General features: G+C 40.0%; 1 protein-coding gene across 3 annotated transcripts; it reads left to right on the top strand.

Moving 5' to 3' along the window:
• The first annotated feature begins 4,643 nt into the window (after positions 1-4,643).
• LOC137272344 (L-proline trans-4-hydroxylase-like) lies at positions 4,644-11,449 on the top strand. Of its 3 annotated transcripts, XM_067804712.1 has the most exons (10): positions 4,644-4,721; positions 4,842-4,887; positions 6,456-6,537; positions 6,892-6,973; positions 7,334-7,444; positions 8,031-8,122; positions 8,826-8,916; positions 9,812-9,941; positions 10,079-10,230; positions 11,204-11,447. In XM_067804712.1, the coding sequence occupies exons 2-10, from the start codon at positions 4,875-4,877 to the stop codon at positions 11,303-11,305; spliced, it is 855 nt and encodes a 284-aa protein (XP_067660813.1). In that variant the 5' UTR covers positions 4,644-4,721; positions 4,842-4,874; the 3' UTR covers positions 11,306-11,447. The 3 variants fall into 3 exon arrangements, with proteins under 3 accessions (XP_067660813.1, XP_067660814.1, XP_067660812.1); XM_067804713.1 differs by having other exon boundaries at positions 4,683-4,887; positions 11,204-11,448; XM_067804711.1 differs by lacking the exons at positions 4,644-4,721; positions 4,842-4,887 and adding an exon at positions 5,150-5,288 and having other exon boundaries at positions 11,204-11,449.
• The last annotated feature ends 6,622 nt before the right edge of the window (positions 11,450-18,071 follow it).

Here is an 18,071-nt window from a genome sequence, read left to right as displayed (position 1 = left end):
TAAATCACAGACTTGGTCTTGAAAATTAAGCAGCACAGTTTTTGAGAATATTTTTGATTACAGTGATATCCTGATTTATTGACGACCAAATCATTTGAAAGTCTTGACTATGAGAAGTACTGTTCAGTGGATATATTCATCTATTTCATTGTTATGAATCAAATGTATGCGTCGAAATACTACCTGCTTGACATTCACAACGTGTGAAGCGTATATTTATTCCCCTTACTGATGCAGGTCCTGACAGTCATTTGAGTTCCGATTTTATGAGTGAAGCGTCTTTTCTAAAATATTCATAAATTTTATTTTAAAAAATCGTTTACAATTACACATATGTTTGCGACTGAATAATGTGTCAACTGTGGTTCATTCCATAGTGGCCAGGTACGTAAGTCCCAAAACATTCTATGTAAAATTTATTACTGCCAAACTTTTAATCGTAGTATATTTGTTGTTTTTAATAATGGCTAAATTTCAGTATTATCGCCAAAGGCTGAAGGGATGGTATAAATCCAGCTAGCGTCCGTGCAGGTAGCAAAGGTATTGTAAGTACCCATAGACCCTAGTATGGTGATCTACCTTCTGTTGTTGGTGGTCTATAGCCTGTGTTTTATATCGTATTGTCCTCTTTAATGGTAATGTTTTAGCTTTTAGTGCTAGTTATCTGTGGTAGCCAAGTGTTTTAACTGTCCTCCGATGACAGGTGTTTACGTTTTCATTTTTAAATTTTAATATTGATATAAATTAAAGTTTCTCGTCACGACATGGCGGCAATATTGCCGATGTGACAATAAGTTATAACTCACTCACTCCTTAGTGACCAACTATGATCGGCAACTCAAGGTGGATGCGACTGGCCAGTGTTGACAAAATGGACATCAATGGCCCTAATTAACTATCACATTACCTTTGATTTGCCCTGGTGGTGTAACACGAAGGGGACAGGCTAGATACAATTAAACTTGTAAACATTCTGGTCACCATCCAACCAGGTCTGATTGTTAATGCAATGTTGTGAGCGAGTGAGTTTAGTGTTACGCCGCAGTCAGCAATATTCCAGCTATATGGCGGCGGTCTGTAAATAATCAAGTCTGGACCAGACAATCCTGTGATCAACAACATGAACATCGATCTGCGCAATTGGGAACCGATGACACGTGTCAACCAAGTCAGCGAGCCTGACCACCCGATCCCGTTAGTCGCCTCTTACGACAAGCACAGTCGCCTTTTATGGCATGCAATGTTATGAGGTATATAGATCAAGAAGTTGTTCATGAATAAATTTCAGTTGAGCATACGTCACAGGGCCCACTTGCACAAGCGATCTTAGCGCTACGACTATCTTAGGCCTATGTTGAAGATCGATTCGTGCAAGTCAGCCCAGGTCAACAATGGACGTGTGCATCGAATCCTAGATCCCAGATCCTGCTTGCAGTCAAACCTGTCGTGTGGGATGTCAGGCAGTTACTGCTGGGGAATTACTAACTTCTGTATTCCGAGTTAAAGTCTTTAAGAAAAGTAGGGGAACCTGAGCTTTGAAGTCGGGTAGAAAGAAAACCCATTGAGGAACGTTACAATGACAGTCATCTTGTGTATGCAGCATCATTTCACGTTATCACCACACGCAAACACAATGCATGGGAAGCACGTGCACAACCTGGGTGCCTCCTACGCGTGCATGGGGTGTCATTATGAATCTTGGCGTTTTTCAGGCAGGTCGATAAATCACTGAAGAGCAATTTTCCGATAATTGTTTTGCATCTGTGCATCACACAGTTGTTAGTGTATGCTTCCAGTCGTTTACATTGTTTGAATTTGCAATGCAGCTTGTGCAACATGATGAACATTTACGTGCAGCTGGAATGGTGCATACTGTTTCCAAGTCAGTCATTAACAGACTTTGGAACAGATACCAACAAACCCAAAATGTTGATGATCGACCGCGTTCAGGTCGTCCAAGGTCAACATCAAAAGTACAGGTCCGTTTCATTCGTAACCAGGCTTTAAAGGAATCGAGTTCAAACGGCAAATCAAATTGCAGCCAGTCTTAATCAGGCTATTGGTGTTCTGGTCAGGCGATTGGGAATCGGCCCCGTGCAGCTCCTTTGCATCCTCGACGGCCCCGTGTTGTACCCCCCTTGACTGATCGTGACAAAGACAACAGTGGTGTAGGACACGTAGACGCTGGAGAAATCGTCGTTGGTCGCGTGTCATGTTTTCAGACGAGTCAAGATTCACCTTGGACTTCCTTGACAGGAGTGGTCAGGTCTGGCGAAGAAGAAATGAACGCCATGCTAACAACAACCTGAGACCACACGATCGATTTGGAGGTGGGTCAGTAATGGTATGGGGTGGTATCACTATGACTGACCGAACCCCTTCTCATGTTGTGCAAGGAAGGGTCACAGGGCAATACTACCGAGACAACATACTGACCCCCCTTTGTTGTCCCCTTTGCGAGGCAGGTCGGTCGGTCGTCAGTTCATCTTCAGGATGACCGTGCCCATGCACGCCGTGCACGTATCGTCAATGATCACCTCCCGCAGCCCAACACCTATCGTATGCCATGGCCAGCTATGAGCCTTGACCCCATCGAACACGTCTGGGACATAAAAGGGAGGCGTGTGCGTCAACATCAAAGGCCAACGACTACGCTGGATGACATCGGCCTTGCACTACAGGATGAATGGAACAGGCTCCCCCCAAGAGCTATTGGGAGTCTCATACGCAGTATGCCGCGTCGTCTGGATAAATGTCTGACTATTCAGGGTCAAATCACACACTACTGACTGAAAATTGTAGACCCAAACTTTTTTTGTCACCTAAGGGTAATATCGCCGTAAAGACAAGAGTTTTTTTATGGATGACATCTTTTGTTGTGAAGTCACGACTTCTTCATCAGGTGAATGAAAAAAAAGTGTGTATCACTTCTAAATGCCCTTCAAAGACAATATCTCCGTAGCTCTACAATCTTTAAAGATTATGTGGCTTGGACCTTCCGGAACCTCGGCTTCATTGTTTTTCAGGAATGGCGAGTTACTAAGACACTACTCTATGACTCTACGTCAGTATCTGTGCACAACTGCTTTTTTAATCATTTGTGTGAGTTTCGGCCATCATCCTGAGGCAAAGGAGCCCTCTGTTTCTAACTTCTACTCTTGCCCTGCGGACCAAACTGAGCGTCAGCACATCCCAGTCAAACCTGCACCACAATGGAAATTACGTTGTCCATTTCGATGTATAATATTGCAGGATTTACGAACGCCGGCAAGTGGAATTTCTAGACGGTCATTCAAATCTGCTTACTGGCATTAATTTGTTCAACTGATACATCACGTAATTTACGAACAGATGGCAATTTTTAGTTCACTTTATCTGACTCTGACCCGTTTGATATCAACGGGAATGTCGTTTCATTCTACAGTATGTAATACATACGATAGGGCCGTGTATTGACATCAAAATTGTATTGCAATATAAAACTGCGACATGTATTGCGATAGGTATTGCAATTATAATGGGACCTTAACTGTTTGACAGTGAGTGACACTAACTGTGCATGTTAATCACAATTTATAGCATTACAGTATGTAGTTTCGTAATTGAATAACGAAGGAAAACAACTGCTGTCAATAAAAGTATGTGTAGATTTTAATTTAAATCATAAAGATTATTACAGAAACTTCAAATATGTTCTTTACCCAAAATATCGGTTCCCAGAAAAAATATTGTAATACGTATCGTTTAAAGAGCGTATTGCGATATACCGGTAATACCGTGCAGCCCTAATACATGTATACGGGATACATTGCGATATACCGGTAATACCGTGCAGCCCTAATACATGTATACGGGATACATTGCGATATATCGGTAATACCGTGCAGCCCTAATACACGTATACGGGATACATTGCGATATACCGGTAATACCGTGCAGCCCTAATACATGTATACGGGATACATTGCGATATACCGGTAATACCGTGCAGCCCTAATACATGTATACGGGATACATTGCGATATATCGGTAATACCGTGCAGCCCTAATACACGTATACGGGATACATTGCGATATACCGGTAATACCGTGCAGCCCTAATACATGTATACGGGATACATTGCGATATATCGGTAATACCGTGCAGCCCTAATACATGTATACGGGATACATTGCGATATACCGGTAATACCGTGCAGCCCTAATACACGTATACGGGATACATTGCGATATATCGGTAATACCGTGCAGCCCTAATACATGTATACGGGATACATTGCGATATATCGGTAATACCGTGCAGCCCTAATACATGTATACGGGATACATTGCGATATACCGGTAATACCGTGCAGCCCTAATACACGTATACGGGATACATTGCGATATATCGGTAATACCGTGCAGCCCTAATACATGTATACGGGATACATTGCGATATATCGGTAATACCGTGCAGCCCTAATACATGTATACGGGATACATTGCGATATATCGGTAATACCGTGCAGCCCTAATACATGTATACGGGATACAGTGTGCTGTGTTTAGCGCAGGTTCCAGTGGCTTTGATGTTGAGACACGCGTGTGATCTACCATATGTTAAACCGTTACGCGTGTTTATGTGCCCCAGTAGGTCAAGGTTGTCTTTATAATCTGTCAACATATTCACCTGCAGTTGTACATATCTCCGTGTCTATCCCTTCCAGCTGCCAGGTCAGGTATGTTGGCAGCTGTACACGAAATATATAAACTTGGTAATGTACAGTGATGTGTGTGGAAGTACACGTTGGTAGTTGTATTACACGTGCTCAACTGCGTCATTATTTTCTCTTTTATAGCACACTATTTTAGTGGAGTTCTCTGACACAGCAATGCCCCTAAAAGGTGAGATTCTATTTATTGAAACCCCTCTATTATCCCTCTATCTTCCGTTTATTCTTTGGGTGCTCGTCTATGCGTTATTCTATCTATGAGTGTGCACAGTTTTCACAATAAATATGACAGACTGCAAACTGAGATGTGTGATAGGCATTTAGACGCTGATAAGGTAATACTAGACACTGATAAGGATGTGCAACTTCTGCATTATTTACACACGACGCTTCTGGGCTAATACTTGCCCCTTCATCTGGTGAAGGGCAGTTTTGTAGTGATAAACATTGTTGAAACAACATGGCATTATTCACAAACTAAACTCATAAAAGTCTCACTGGATTCCTGCTTATGTGTGTCTGAGCTGGGTTTCTACTTATCATGGATGTCTGAGCTCAATCTACTCACCTCATGTATGTCTTAGCTGGACCTACTCACCCCATGTTACGTCTAAGCTGGACCTACTCACCCTATATATGTCTGACCTGGACCTACTCACCTCATGCGTGTCTAAACTGGATCTACTCTCCACATGTATGTCTCAGTTGGATCTACTCTCCCGATGTATGTCTGAGCTGTATCTAATTACCTCGTATATGTCTGAGCTGTATCTAATTACCTCGTATATGTCTGAGCTGTATCTAATTACCTCGTATATGTCTGAGCTGTATCTAATTACCTCGTATATGTCTGAGCTGTATCTAATTACCTCATGTATGTCTGAGCTGTATCTAATTACCTCATGTATGTCTGAGCTGTATCTAATTACCTCGTATATGTCTGAGCTGTATCTAATTACCTCGTATATGTCTGAGCTGTATCTAATTACCTCGTATATGTCTGAGCTGTATCTAATTACCTCGTATATGTCTGAGCTGTATCTAATTACCTCGTATATGTCTGAGCTGTATCTAATTACCTCGTATATGTCTGAGCTGTATCTAATTACCTCGTATATGTCTGAGCTGTATCTAATTACCTCGTATATGTCTGAGCTGTATCTAATTACCTCATGTATGTCTGAGCTGTATCTAATTACCTCGTATATGTCTGAGCTGTATCTAATTACCTCATGTATGTCTGAGCTGTATCTAATTACTTTCTGTATGTCTGAGGTGGATGTGCTCACTTCATGTATGTCTGAACTGGATCTGCTCACCTTCTGTATGCCTGACCTGGATATACTCACCTCATTGATGTCTGAGCCGGGTATACTCAGGTCATATATGCCTGAGCTGGATTTCTACTCATCTCATGAATAGGCCTTCAGCAACTCATGCTTGCCATAAAAGGCGACTAAGCTTGTCGAAATGTCATCGGTTCCCATTTGCGCAGATCGATGCTCATGCTGTTGATCACTGGATTGTCTGGTCCAGACTCGATTATTTACAGACCGCCGTCATATAGCTTGAATATTGCTGATTGCGGCGTAAAACTAAACTCACACACCCCCACTCACAACCTTCCTATCATAGCAGGATAAGGAAGATGTGTGCTGATCCCGATTTGAAACCATTACTGAACAATAGCAATGTGTGGTAGATATCCACGTATGATTATATATCCACTATGTTTTGCAGACTACAACTTCGAGGAGGACACGTTTACTGTTACGGACGATATGCAAGAATGTTTCAACAACAACGGTTATTTACTCCTGAGGTATTGACTGTGTATTGGCTGTTTTATTTTTATTGATATATACTGAACGGCAAAAGAAACGCAACTCTGTTTTTTGTCACGTTTTGAAATATAAGACATAAACATGGACGCTTACATTTATGAGATTTCATTTTTTTCGAAACTTACGTTTCTTTTGCTGGTCAGTATACATTTCGTATGCTTTAAACGTACGAGAAATACGCTAAGAATGTCACAAATACGTAGATATTATGACAACCAAACACATACACGTGCACTCTCTGTTATAAACGCTCGCACATGCACACAGACATACACACATACATAAGTACTCACCGTCTGAAGGGCTATATTTCAAGTTTTTCCTTGTCGTAGGGGACTGTTGAGCCACAGTGAACTGAATCGAGTGATGGACGTGGTAGAAGACAATTCCGTCATCGATAAATTTGCTTACGGTGTAAGTGTTCTTTGACATTCATGGTTTCCTTGAAGTTTGTCTTGTGGTGTCATCGTCAATATCATGTTCTTTACTCGTAAAGGTGTTTGTGTCTTGTGTAAAGTATAGAGCTTTCTTTCACTGTAAATGTGTTCATCGATGAAACATATACCCAGTGAAAGGAAAAAGGGAACACATGAAAGCACAGGGTATGTATTGCAATGTGAGTGAAATTCTGGAAATAAATAAAGGAACACGTGTACTTTCACGCGTTACCTTATTTGTTTCCGTGAGTATATAAACAGCTTTCTCATTGATGACGCTGCTCGAGTGGTAAGGTTCAGCATTTCATAACAAAGCACTGGCTCTTCTCTGATGCAGAACAAGGATGACAAAGACCGAGAGAGTCGACTGTGTTTGTGGAATCACCCTGGGAATGACGTCACCGGAATGGTGGCTCGATGCAGCAAGGTTGCGGGGACGTGTGCAAAGGCAAGTAACCCTGGCCACATTTAGACAATAACCAATGAGCGACGGGGAATGACCGGCTGTTGTCCCTGTTATTCACAAATGTTGCGTTACTGGTGTGTGTCCGTGAAGACTGTACATACTACATATACCCCTCTGAAGCCCTTACGCTGAATTAAGAGTTATAATGTTTTGCTTCCATTGTGCTCTTATGCATATCAAATGAATCGCTGAAAGCCATATTCATCCATTCATTTGTCTTGAAAGGAATGCATTTTCGGAAAATGTTCATGCTGGCAATTGTGCAGAAATGTCAAAAATGATAACTAGGAATTTACGAATTGTGATGGACAGTCTCTAGATGTTAGCAGATAAAGAACATTCGGTTTAGGTCAGCGAAATTAAACCAGCAATAGTTTTAATAAAATAATGGCATTCATACACAACGATGTGGCATACTACAATAAGCGTTTTTAAAGTCACCTCGAGGTGTTGTAACATTGACAGATTATATCCCTCCTTATATTGCTTAAGTATAACGGCGCTGAGGTAACAGCGGTAATATTCCCATGATATATAGTGAGTTAATGTACCGTTATCTATGTTTAAGTTGTTGTCTGGGGAGGTATACCATTACCACACCAAGCTGATGATGAAAGAAGCAAAGACAGGAGGTAGCTTTGTCTGGCATCAGGATTATGGGTAGGTACACCACCCACCCCACCCCGTGATTAATCCGGGGAACACTTTGTGAAATGTTATAATTTTATTTTGTATGAACACCCCACTCAAATACATTATTCTGATCCCAAGCCGACCAATCCTTGTTGTCCTCATTAAAGCCGAACGCCAGTCAGGGACCAACAAGTACCGTATTTTAAATAACGTTTGGTATGACGCGGTCGGGGATCGAACCCCGCGACCTTCCGCTCTCCGGGCGCACGTTCTAACCACTACACCACGGATGCGGTCCAAGCTGTCCAGAATTCATAACATACATCGCAAAATATCAGGCATACATATTAGATAATTGCATACTAGTCCCATAAAGGTTGTCCAAAATGCAGGTTTGAGTTTTTTACTGTAATTGTCCAGATTCCAACTACTGGTACCAGAAAGACTAGATCAAGGTTTCAGTTACTGGTACCAAGAAAGTGGGTGATTGAGTTTAGTTAGATGACTAACGTGATCGGGTGGTCAGGCTCGCTGACTTGGTTGACACATGTCATTGGTTCCCAATTGCGCAGATCGATGCTCATGTTGTTGATCACAGGATTGTCTGGTCCAGACTCAATTATTAACAGACCACCGCCATATAGGTGGAATATTGCTGAGTGTGGGGTAAAACTAAACTCACTAACCCACTCTGGTGCTGAACTTCACTGACCCGATAGGTGTGTTTCAGTTACTGGTATCGGAACGGGTGTCTCTTTCCTGATATGATGACTGTATTCATCGCGCTGGACAAATGTACCCGGGAGAATGGCTGCCTGCAGGTAATGTACAACCTGCTACTAGGAGTATGTTATACTTTCAAGAAAAAGCAGGGGAACTGTACTTTCAATGTACGATTGTCGAAATTGGGAGATATATGTGATTGAATCAATGTTGATACAATAATAATGGATGTTTTGAGAATGTATCACCACATGGATTTCATTCAAAGGAAAGCTGTTCGTTCAGTTATCTCCCTTGTTAGGTGAATGAAGTATGACATGAACATTTCAGGTTTACGATTTTCAGTCAGTAGTGTGTGATTTGACCCTGAAATCCCTGACCGTGCACAGATGCAAGAACATTATAGGAAAAAATGGTCTACAGTGATTTATCGACCTGCCTGAAAAACGACAAGATTCATAATGACACCCGATGCCCGTGTAGGAGGCACCCGCGTTGTGCACGTGCTTCCCATGCATTGTGTTTGCGTGTGATGAGAACGTGAAATGATGCTGCATACACAAGACGAATGTCATTGTAACGTTCCTTAATGGGTTTTCTTTCTACCCGACTTCAAAGTTCAGGTTCCCCCACTTTTATATTTTGGAGAGTATATATATTCGGGTGTGTCATACCTATAAGTACAACTAAGTAATTTCGCTCAGCAATAGTGCAGCTATATAACATCGGTCTGAAAGAAATCGAGTCGGGACTAGAGAATCCAGTGATCAACAGCATGAGCATTGATCTACGCAATTGGGATTCTATGACCTGTGCCAGCCAAGTCAGCGAGCATGACCACCTGATTCCGTTCTTCACCTCTAACGAAAAAGGGTACTGAAGATCATTTCTAGCAAGGATCTTTACGGGTACCCGGCAGTATGAAAGGTGTCGTAGTTTAGTAGTGTACTGGTGGCTGTTTAAGCGACGATGTAGTTGTGTTGTATATTTCAGATATTATCCGGTTCACATCTGTGTGGACGTGTAGAACACGGTATTGTCGGCCGTCAGATAGGAGCTGATGTGAACCGAGTGTCGGAGATCAGCAAAGTGTGTGAGCATCTCTATGTGGAGCTAAATCCAGGTAAATCGGTACTTTCTCTTGCCATAAAACCTCTGTGGTGATACATCGGTTTCTGAACATACCATCACAAGAGACGTTAGTGCCTGCAGTTTCTGAGTGAAGTTGTTCCACTTTGTGGTTCTCAACATATCAAACAGGTGACGCCTTGTACTTCCACGGCAATGTTCTACACACATCCAGTGCTAACATGAGCAGCATGAGGAGATGGGCCTTACTGTGCGCCTACAACAAAGCCAGCAACAACCCAGTGATGGAGCATCTACACCCATATTACACCCCTCTGACACAGGTACAGTAGTATGAGTCAGTACATCTACACCTGTATTACACCACTGTTACACAGGTACAGTAGTTTCAGTCAGTACATCTACACCCGTATTACACCCCTCTGACACAGGTACAGTAGTATGAGTCAGTACATCTACACCTGTATTACACCACTGTTACACAGGTACAGTAGTTTCAGTCAGTACATCTACACCCGTATTACACCCCTCTGACACAGGTACAGTAGTATGAGTCAGTACATCTACACCTGTATTACACCACTGTTACACAGTAGTTTCAGTCAGTACATCTACACGTATTACACCTCTCTGACACAGGTACCATTATGGATCAGGGCCCAGTACTTCTAAACCCGTATTTCACCCTTCTTTAAGTGGCATTTTAGAAGTTGGTATCATGATGATGAAGACTTGAGAAAGACGTTATCTACCCATAAAAGGCTTCATCCCCGTATTACACCCCTCTGACACAGGTACAGTAGTATGAGTCAGTACATCTACACCCGTATTACACCCCTCTGAAACCGGTACAGTAGACTGAGTCAGTACATCTACACCTGTATTACATACCTCTGACAAAGGTACAGTAGTTTGAGTCAGTACATCTACACTCGTATTACACCCCTCTGACAATGGTACAGCACGTATAGTCAGTACATCTACATCCGTAGTACACCCCTCTGATACAGGTACCGTAGTTTCAGTCAGTACATCTACATCCGCATCACACCCTCAAACACAGGTACTGTAGTTTGAATCAGAGCCCTCTTTCACAAAGCGATCTTAGTTCTACAATGGTTGTAACTCCCATGCTCCAACAAAGGCTTAAGAAGTCATAGCGTTAAGACGCTTTGTGCACCTAGAACATCTTCATATGCAGCTATTATATGCCACTGCTACTAGGATTGAAACATCTGTATCTGCAATTCACCATTGTAACAAAATGAAAGCAACCGTGTGCATCTCGGGTTGCAGGTGGCCAACACTGCCATTATGGAGTGTCCAGTTCCCTGGGACGCCACAGGGAAAGATCTGGTTACAAAGGACAGAAGGGAGAGGTTCGTTATGGCCAGTTAGTTGCTCTGGAAATCGATTATCAAACAATGCATTACCAGTGCCAGAATAAGGTAAAGTCACATTGTCATGCAAGTTACTCAGATTACACTGTAAATGGTCTTATGTGCACATCAGTAATAAATTCTAGTCTTGTATTCGCCAACATCCTTCGCGTCATACATTTACAACCATACTGGCAGGTCCAATAAGAGACGGTTTCTGTGGATTGCATTCAAACGTTATTCATCAATGCTGCGTAACTGATGTGTATTAAGGCAACTTCTGTAAATACAGTGTACTGTGTATGAATTACATGTACACCTCTGGAGAATTGTGGACATGGTTTTAAGCCAGTATTTGCAATATTCCAGGAATATCACAATGGGGGACACAAGATATGCCCGTTTTAGATATTGTACCCATGTGGGATTCGTAAATGTGACGAGCTCACACTTTCATGTGAGATTAATATTTCATTTTTTGTTTATATTGTGTCATTAAGCATATCAAACGAAACACTGAAAACCAATTCCTGAGTCTTGAAAGTTATATATTTTCAGAAAATGTTAATGCTGGCAATTGTTCAGATACTGAAATGTCAAAAATATTAACTAGGAAGTTATGAATGGTGACTGACAGTCTCTGGATGTCAGCAGCCAAAGATCATTCAATGTCTGGTAAGCGAAGTTAAAACAGGCAAGAGTTTTAATAAAATAATGGCATTTATTCACAACAATGTGACATGCTACAACAAGTGCTTTTAAAAGACACCTTGGGATATAATAACATTGACAGGAATAATAACATACGTTCAAAACACAAAACATACAGACTGTATATTCAATGCAGTGACTTAGATTTAGGCTCAGACGTGAGTGCAACTGTATCTACACAAAATGTGGTGTCAGCATACATTACTGGCTGATCATATGATGTTACACCCTGTAGGTTATCAACAGATAAAGGATCAGTGGTTTATAGAAAACAACTGCAATTGTAGTCATGTTAAAGGGGATAACTAAGGCTTGCTACACTTCTAGGAATATTTCAGCAACATGATGTGGTACATCACATACAGGTGTGACACATTGCACCAATATAGTTTAAAACCTGTTTCTGGAGTGATGAGATAACACTTTAAACAACAGGCTAATCCTCCACCCTTGGATAAGCAGTCTTCAAAGAACCTAACTAAATCACTTTGTTCCACTTGAACATTTTGGAGCTGTTTTGGAGCTGTTAGCATTTGTATTCAAATATTGTTTGCATAAACTATAACAAATAAGACACACCTTAAGAATCTTAGACTTCAGTTATGAAAATGAGGTACATGGTATTTGCCTAGAACCTTATGTCTTCGTTCAACAGGAATAGAATCATTGAATATATCTCTTTGGGATGTCTGACTTGATGGTGTATCCCAGTAAACGAGGATACAAATATACCACAGATATAGAGGATCTCAACTATGTGTCTGATGATATCAATTATATAAACACAAGTTGATAAAGTTACTGATATCCAAGGTTTGCCGAGGATATTTTACAAGAAGTGTTGATACATTTGACATCCGAAGACACGAGGGTGAGATATGATTTATCATTGAAAAACGCTCTTTAGTTTTCAATGAAAACTATACATCTCTGAACACGGTATCGCCATTAGGCTTGCTGTGCAGTGATGTCATAGCATTATGATGTCATCAAGTTCATGCAGTTATAGCATCATCATGGCATTGTACAAAATCAACTGTCAAAACGATATCTCTTTAGAGGGATCAATTGATCTCACACAAACAATATCACCAGTTTTGGATGAAAAAGGTATATTACACCGTGATCACCAAACACTTCTTCCATAGGGACTGGACACTTCAGAGAGTGAAGTGACTGAGAGACAATAAGATCAAAACCTGAAAAGGCCAACCCAACAAGTGGAAGACGGGAAATATTGAGTTTAGTGTGAGTGACTGAGTTTAGAGTTATGCCCCTTTTAGCAATACTTCAACAATATCAAACTGGGGACACCAGAAATAGCATTCACATACTGAAACCATGTTTGGAATCAAACACAAGTCTTTGGTGAGAGGAGCAAACATGTTAACAACTTGGCTACTCCACTGCCTCTATTGACTTTAGAGAAGAAATGCAGAAATCTAAAATAGTGATGACATGGTACAGTTTGTTGATTAGATCTGGTTTTACATGGTCTTGTGAACTCACCATACTTCACGTCATTGTTAGTGGTGTTCTGATGATTGAAGATAATAAAAATCGATCGAAAGGATTAAAAATACTCATCCATTGTAAAAAACATTTTTGATCAATAAGAATTTTGTTGTTTTACTATAACACACTTGAATGAAGAAAACTACCCATTCCATTTAACGAATATTTACAAACACGCATTCTACTGCATAAGGCTGTGCCAATCATAAAAGTTTTACCACTGTATTTTACAATATCTTTCTTGCATGTGTGCACTATCATTGCATGAATAAAAAGTTAGAAAAACACATTAAAGAAAACACAAAAAAATGTGGAAACACCCTAAATGCTGGTGATAACATTAAAAATGTATATATTTTCATAATAATCGATAATCGTTCACCACCAGTCCCATGATAATCGATAGTGGATCTGGTTTCCAATTACCAACACTAGTAATCACCACCTACTAATTCATTAGTATTGCATGTCCCTGAAATACAACAAATTTGATGAACTTGAGGCCTTTCTGACACTTTCGGTCAACAACTGCAAGTATTGTGGTAACAGAAAAGATGATTACATGTAATAATTAGACAAATGATGGACGAAATTTTGCTATCTATGTTCATTCAGAACTTTTCCTGTTGACTCTGATTATACAACAGACTAAAAAAATATTCTTTTCATTGCACATCTACATACATACCTGAACGCAACCTAAAAATAAAAATGTGGTTTCAGTAAAGTAAAAAGTAAACATAAACTTGTTACAAAAACAACCAGTGTGAAGTAGCTACTGGCCAGATTACCTGAGGCTATTAAAAATCCAGTCAGTTCAGTAAATCTCCACAGTCGTGTTGTAAATACAGCACTTTTTCTGACTTGTTAACCTATAATACATACATCTTGCAAAATTATAACTTGATAAAAACGTTCATCATATTGGAGCAAAATTTTTAACAAATTCAGATGTGTTTTCTTATCTGTTTTTAAATGGTATTTTTGTTTTGTACTAATATGCTTAGTTTCTACATTCAATTGTTGGGCGAGTGAATTATTTTGTGGGCTAGTAGCTTTCAAACATACCTAGCCTGACTGGCTAGTAAAATTTGGAACCTATTTAGCACTCAGAAAACAACAAAAGTTTTCAACAGTCAGTAAAACCTAACGTTCTACTCGCCATAGAAGGAATATTGACTTCATATTTGCATAGACCTGTTTGCTGTTTGATGTCTATGTGGAAGAGTTCTGAGTTGTGTGAGAGATTGGACATCTATCGACTGCATATTCCTGTCAGTGGGTCACACAACACACTCCTGGTGCACGCACACACACACAATCAATAGCTGGTCACCTATCTACGAACTTCATGTCTGGATGTATCAAATGAAATGAGAGATTGACCTAGTGTTTCATCAACAATAAACTCTAAACATGCAGCATTTTATGAAACAAAATTCCAATTCAACAAATATCTGCTGCACTTAAAAAAATATGGAAACTAAAGAAAACAATTAATAACAATTTATGAAAAAAGTTCACAAAGGATTGCATTACTGTTTGACATTAATAAAATGAAAGTCAAAGGTGACACTGAGTGCCAGATAATAGGCAAGTTGTTTCGGATTATTACTTAAAGTAAATCAAAGAAAGAGTGAAAACTGACATACTGTTCGGAGACCAAACACTGAAGTGTTTTGTTGTCAAGACATGATCACCATTCTTTTCTGGGTTAATGTGTCATTCTAAATGCCAAATACTTATCAAACCTAATTTAATCCAAAAAAAGGCAATTTGGTGCAATGAATTTGATAAAATGAACCCCCAAGATAAATCAGAACATATTATTATCAAATCCCCAAAATTATATGTAAGAAAGATTGCTGCTTCACTGTATGTTTAATGCAAGAAAGTAAAGAGCAGTTTGAAGTCATCAAAGTTCAGGGTGAAAAAGTATAATTTATCACACTACACATGATGTAGCCTACCTGTAGGTGCGGAAGACCTGGTATTCATATCACACAATGATGGAGATACATCAGGCATCTGTTTTGTGAACAGACACCTGTACCTCACACTGCGTTTGGTTCTATTCCCTCAAATATTCAAAACTATTTTGATAATCAACACACTTAAAAATGATTGTGGTGGATGTAAAGGTTAATGGAGGACATAAATGATCACGAAAGCTTCACCATGGATTGTCAGCTGATGTACATGTTCACTATTACAACCAGACACCCAACATCACAGAGACAAAGGCAACAGTACATGGCACTATATTGTTTCCAGATGTACACTATCCATCATAGTCATGTCTAGAGTCATGTCTTAATAGAAATGTTAGCGGACAAATCTGCACATCTAACCTCCAGCACTTCATCTCTTGAAAGCACTCATATCATACAGGGCCCTGTTTCACAAACTCTTAACTTGTAACTTTTCTCATAGCATTTGCACCTATATTACAGAATACCAGGTACAAATGCTACGAGAAAAGTTATGAGATCTTAGGCTTACGAGAGTTTTGTGAAACGGGCTCCTGGTTATTTGGCTGTAACTTGTAAAACATTTTCTTCAGAAGCATTTTTTGTAAACTTTCAGCTAAAATCTCCATACAAAAGACGCCAAGTCAAGTTTCTAGTACTGAGTACTATAAACATGAGTGGTAACTGCTGGATACCGTTGTTACTTAACCATATCTAATACATCACTGAAACACAAAGATGTTACACGTGCTAGGGTATACGCCGGCTTACTTCCAGATGTCAGGTATGTCAGTCTGAAGTTGTAGCTAGTCACTAAATGATACCATTATCAGTATTATACAGACACAGTCCTGAGTACCATAGATAAGCCGATCTCATGGGTAAGTCGACACCCCAAGTTGACCCTTAAAATCAGTATCAAAATGGTTTGTTTCATACATAAGCCGACCCCTGCAATGGGGGTCCTCATTGCAGTCATCTCAGACCACAGTCGCCATTTTGGATGTAAAACATAAGCATGTTTGGTGAGAATAGTATCTAATAAAGATTTTGCTGGCTCATAACGTGGAAACTTGTGGTGTTCTTTTTATGTTCAATATCATAATGATCATTATTGTTACATGTTTACAATGACAACCAACACACAGACCAGACACCAAGCATCACAGAGACATAGGCAGCTGTGTTTGGCACTATATTGTTTCCAGATGTACACCCTACAAAGCATATCGAGTCAAATCTAGAGTCATGTCTAAATAGAAATCTTAGTGGACAAATCTAATTTTTCTCATAATGTCTAAAAAAGTTGCAATCATATGCCCATCCGATATATATAACTTAAGCCCGCATTATTCACGGCAATCATTGACATATTGCGGCAATGAAGCGTAGCTGGCAGAAAATGGTAATTGGTACGAATGAGTTGTGGAAATCATGTGCATGATGAGAAACAATGGAAAATATGTAGCACTGTTATGTTGCCCTTGGTTGCCACCGAGATCAGTGGATCCTATCAACAATGTGTAGCAGCAGCAGGGGTTAAATAATCCCATTGCCTGACACCCAGGACAAGTCAGTTTTCATTTTAGGCAATAAAATAATGGTATCTGACTTGTCCACAGACTACTAGATAATTTCCCCTTTTGCTTGCAACTGCAAATAGTCTTGGAATTCATTTCATATCTGCTCATACTGAAGCTATTAAAGTTAGCACTACTAATAAAGTAGAGCTAGTAGAGAGTGAAAATATCACTCTTCTATAAATAGTCCAGTAAACATTAACATCACGCATTGTGTCACAAAATCAGGGCAAGTGGCAAATTAGTCAGGAGTTGTTTTGCCCTGTGGCAAGTGACTTTTCAAAAATACTTTTGAACCCCTGAAGCAGTCTACACTGACTGCTTGATACAACAATCCCACAGGGAAGCTAGGATACAGGTACATTTCACACTAACTTCCTCATCTTCAAGAGGAACACAGACAAACACTTAAGTACTTTGATAACATGTTAGGTATTAAACTGTTTGAAGACATCCTTTCTGGAATTCATAAATCTCATTAAAATCATACCTTTGTGCTTGGTAACAAATATCATTAAAAGTGCGTGCTTGCTGCTACAAAGTTCTGAGGACGTCTCATAACAGGTCATGTCAGAACTGACCTTTCCCAAACTGTAACCAACCATGATATCATTAACCAGGCTATCTGGCAGCTCAAAAAACCTTAACCGATTAAAAATAGCTTTAGGAGTTTATGGAGCCACTTTCAAAATGAAATCATACTTGGGATTACACTTGAATATAATATATAACATAGGTTACACTTGACCACTTTCTAAATGGCATTGTGTAAACAAAAAGGTTAGAGAGTATGGTTTTACATGGCTTTTAGCAATATTCCAGCAATATCATGGCAGGGGACACACATTGTAAATGGGTACCCATGTGTGAAATCGAACCTGGGTTTATGACTTGCCTAGTGAATGCTGTAACCACTAGGCTACGCCCATATAACGAGAAGAAAATCCATGAAAGTCTAATATATGACAGAAAAGAGCTGGGTCTGATGTGACCTAAAATGTGATGTCCT

This window comes from Haliotis asinina, chromosome 2 (assembly GCF_037392515.1).
Source record: "Haliotis asinina isolate JCU_RB_2024 chromosome 2, JCU_Hal_asi_v2, whole genome shotgun sequence".
Lineage (NCBI taxonomy): Eukaryota > Metazoa > Mollusca > Gastropoda > Lepetellida > Haliotidae > Haliotis > Haliotis asinina.
Note: the sequence above shows the minus strand (reverse complement) of the source record. Positions and strands in the feature narration are given on the sequence as shown.